Source organism: Solenopsis invicta, chromosome 8, assembly GCF_016802725.1.
Source record: "Solenopsis invicta isolate M01_SB chromosome 8, UNIL_Sinv_3.0, whole genome shotgun sequence".
Lineage (NCBI taxonomy): Eukaryota > Metazoa > Arthropoda > Insecta > Hymenoptera > Formicidae > Solenopsis > Solenopsis invicta.
Genome location: NC_052671.1, coordinates 19,282,932 through 19,286,808, shown reverse-complemented (window position 1 = coordinate 19,286,808; position 3,877 = coordinate 19,282,932). Strand labels below are relative to the sequence as shown.

The 3,877-nt window shown below is 56.0% G+C and overlaps 1 protein-coding gene across 1 annotated transcript; it reads right to left on the bottom strand.

Moving 5' to 3' along the window:
- Positions 1–751: 751 nt before the first annotated feature.
- Positions 752–1,568, bottom strand: LOC120358563 (protein NYNRIN-like). The gene is made up of 2 exons (XM_039453144.1): positions 1,252–1,568; positions 752–1,166 (listed from the first exon to the last, which is right to left on the bottom strand). Exons 1-2 carry the CDS (start codon positions 1,566–1,568, stop codon positions 752–754), a joined length of 732 nt encoding a protein of 243 aa, XP_039309078.1.
- Between the last annotated feature and the right edge of the window lie 2,309 nt (positions 1,569–3,877).

Genomic DNA, 3,877 nt, shown 5'->3' with positions numbered 1-3,877 from the left:
GAGGCCCCATGGGCTAAGGTGGGCTCCGGCGGCGGGCCCCCGGTGAGCCACCCTGGTATCGGGGCGCTTCCGGGCCGGCAGGATCCCTCTCCGGGTCGTACGGTCCCTGACGGAACCAGCCCTCCTGGCAAGTGGGACACCGTGGTGTTGACCGTGGTGTCCCTTCGTCCGCACCGATAGCAATACACGGCGCGTGGTCGCGGGCAGCGCCAGGCGAAGTGTTCCAGCGAGCCGCAGTTCCAGCAGGCTTCGCGCTCGGTGCTGGTCGAAGCCCGCCGTGTGTTGGCGTCCACCTGGATGGGACTGGGTGTTTGGCGGCGGGCGGCAGGGCCCCCAGGACTTCCTCGGGACGACCCGCAGCGGGCGCCCTCCCTCAAGGCTGCGCTCAGCTCCCCGCAGTTGCACAGGCGGGTCTGGAGGCCCACGTTGCGTCGGTACGGGTCGGTGCTCGTGCCGACATCTCGCCGGTTGGGCTGTACTTGGAGGCCCGCGTCTCTTTGGCGCGGCCCCACCTGAACGCCAACATTCCTCTGGTCGGGCTCGGCCTGGATGCCGATATCTCTCGGTGGGAGCAACCGGCAATCGCACCACGATTCCGCGCGGCGTCGGGCGCCTGCGCCGTTCCTCGACGTAGTGGGCGAGGTCTTCCCAGAACCCCGGGTGGTTCCTGGTGATCCAGGCAAACAGGTGGACCCAACGCCACTCGAAATCCGCGTCCGCCTGCGCGTTCATCCCCCTAGGCATCCAAGGCTCATGGTTGCTTGAGGTCTTTCACGAGGACCTTGCCAACGACCTTGCCACCCGTTAGATCAGCCAACTCGTATACTACTGGTGAGAGAATTCTTCGAATAATGAACGGGCCATGGAACTTCTTGACCAGCTTCGCTGAGAAGTGTTGTGCGCCGGCCGATAACACGTGGTACCTCTTGAGTACCTGTTCGCCTACGTTAAATGTGACTTCGCGCCTGTGCCGATTATAATACTTAGATTGCCGCTCTTGCGCGGCTTCCAAGTTTTCCGCGACCCACTCCCGTAACGCGCCCATCTTCCCCATATGTTCGCGCCACTCGACGGGGTTTGCTTCCTCTATCTCGACACCGACGTCGTCCTGCTCGCGATGCAAACCGACCGGTAGCGGTTCTCGGCCGTAAGAAAGGCGGGGGTAGCTTGTAGGGACGTATGGTGTGCGGAATTGTACGCGAATCGAAACTTATGTGGACGTCCCACTCGCGGTGATCTTGCTCTACAAACGCAGTGATCATCGTCTTTAGGACGCGATTTACCCGCTCCACCGGGTTTGCCTGCGGGTGATAAGGTGGCACCGTCGTTTGATATATCCCATACTGCTCCGACATCGCGCGCAAGTCTCTATTCAGGAACTCCGTTCCGTTGTCCGTCAGCAATACACGCGGCGTGCCCCAACGGAAAATCACCATCTCCTCAATTGCCTCTCTAATTCGTCGACCGGTAGCCTTACGAAGTGGACAGCACTCTATCCACTTCGTAAATAAGTCCTGCATTACGAGTAAGTATGCGTGACCGGACCTACTCGTCGGCAACGGTCCCATAATATCCGCGGCAACCACCGTTCACGGCGACTCTATCACGCGCTGCCCCATCAATCCGGCCGATACGTCTTGTTCCACCTTTACTCTCTGACATACGCCGCAATGTTTAACGTAATTCGTGATATCCCTTAGCATGCGCGGCCAGTGATATCTCGTCGCGACACGCTGATAGGTCTTCTCGACCCCCAAATGACCGGCATGCGGTGGATCGTGATTCTCCCTAATTACCGCACGGGGCGCCTCTCGCGGCAACACGCGTTTCCACCTATCGCGATCCTCCACGATCTCCGCCATCAAGCGCGACTTTCTGAAATACATCTCGCCGTTGAGCATTCGCCATTCCGGGTAACGTCGCGGGTGGCGTGCTATCTCCTCGACTTTCGAGTTATACCACGCGTCATTCGTCACGACCGCAGCGCAAAAATCTGTTTCCTCGCCTTCGTACAATCTTGAAAGTGCATCCGGCACGTGGTGCATCGCACCTTTTCTATGTTCTATCACGTAATCATATTCGAGGAGCTCGAGTGCCCACCGCGCCAGACGACCCGTCGGGTTTTTTAATTGTGTAGCCACCGGAGGCTACTATGGTCCGTTATAATTGTAAACCGATATCCTTCTAGATAGGGACGGAACTTTTTGACAGCCCACACGATAGCCAGACATTCCAACTCCGTGGTGGAATATTTTCTTTCCGCTTCCGATAACGCGCGGCTTGCGTAGGCAATTACATGTTCCGCGTCCCCATTTTTCTGCGCTAACACCGCGCCTAACCCTACGGAACTTGCATCGGTTTGCAGTAAAAATGGTAAATCAAAGTCCGGACACGATAGCGTGGGTGGGGTGGTCAAACAAAATTTAATTGACTCAAAAGCTTGCTTTTGAGTCTCCCCCCCACACCTAAGAGCGATTCTTCTTCAGAAGACTCGTAAGCGGTTCCATCCGCGTCGCGCATTGCGGTATAAATCGCCTATACCAGGACGCCATTCCGATGAACCGACGCAGTTGTTTAACGTTTCGCGGCGGGGGGTACTGCACGATAGCGGCGGTCTTCTCTGGATCGACCGTCAACCCTTCCTTTTGTACAAGAAAATCAAGATATTTCACTTGGGATCGACAGAATTTACTTTTCTTCGGGTTGATCGTGAGCCCCCCGTCTCTAATACGCGCAAATACTTTGCCCAACTACGTAAGATGTTCCCCGAAAGTCCGTGTCACAACAACGATATCATCAAGGTACGCGAATGCATGCGGTTCCATCTCCGGACCTATTAAACGATCTAGAAGCCTTTGAAACGTTGCGGGCGCTCCCGTTAGGCCATACGGCATCCGCGTAAATTGAAAAAGTCCTTTGCCCGGTACCGTAAACGCGGTGTACTCTTTACTACTTTTCTCTAACGGGATCTGCAAGTAAGCCTGGCTAAGGTCGATGGTAGAAATGTAACCGGCTGGCCGAAGTTTATCCAAAATCGCATTCATGTACGGCAGGGGATACGCGTCTTTTTTCGATACCTCGTTAAATCGGCGAAAGTGTAAGCAAAAGCGATACGTGTTGTTCGGTTTCTTGATCATAACGATGGGTGTCGACCACGCGCTATTCGAGGGTTCGATAATGCCGGACTCAAGCATTGAATCGACCTCGGCATAGATCGCTTCCTGTACCCTTGGTGACACCGGGTAATAACGCTGTTTAATAGGCGCGTGACCCCCGACATCTATACGGTGTTCCGTTAGCGACGTCGCTCCGAGTTTCGCGGGAACGTCCGATATCTCCGACGCTAAAAATTTCGATAACCGCGCGATCTCCTCAGCCGACAGCTCCCTTAATCCGCCCTGCGGCGTTGCGCGTTCGCGAGCAGTAGACGTCCCCTCCTCTCTTGGTGGGGGCACCACGATATCGGCCGCTTCGTTAGGCGTCGAATCTCGCAAGCTGCCCCTTCGCTCGGTGGGGTCTTCCCCCGTCCCCTGCTCGGGCCCAGTACCTCCTTGCGCGAGCCGACAGCGAGCTCGTGGTCTCGATTTCCAGGGGATATTGTCGCATGATATCATCCGCGAATCCCCAGATACTTCCCGCAAAATTAATCACAACACCGAAAGTTGTCAAAAAGTCCATACCTAATATACACGGTAACGCTAACGTTCGCAACGCGTACACGCTCAAAGTACGCGTGCGGTTTTCAATTTCGAGAGGTACCTCGACCTCCCCCCTCACTCGCGTCGTCTGGCTGGTCGCAGTCGTCACGCGGCGGTGCCTAGCCCGACGAAACCGATATCCCAACGATTGCACTAATTCAATAGCGGCCGGACCTAAA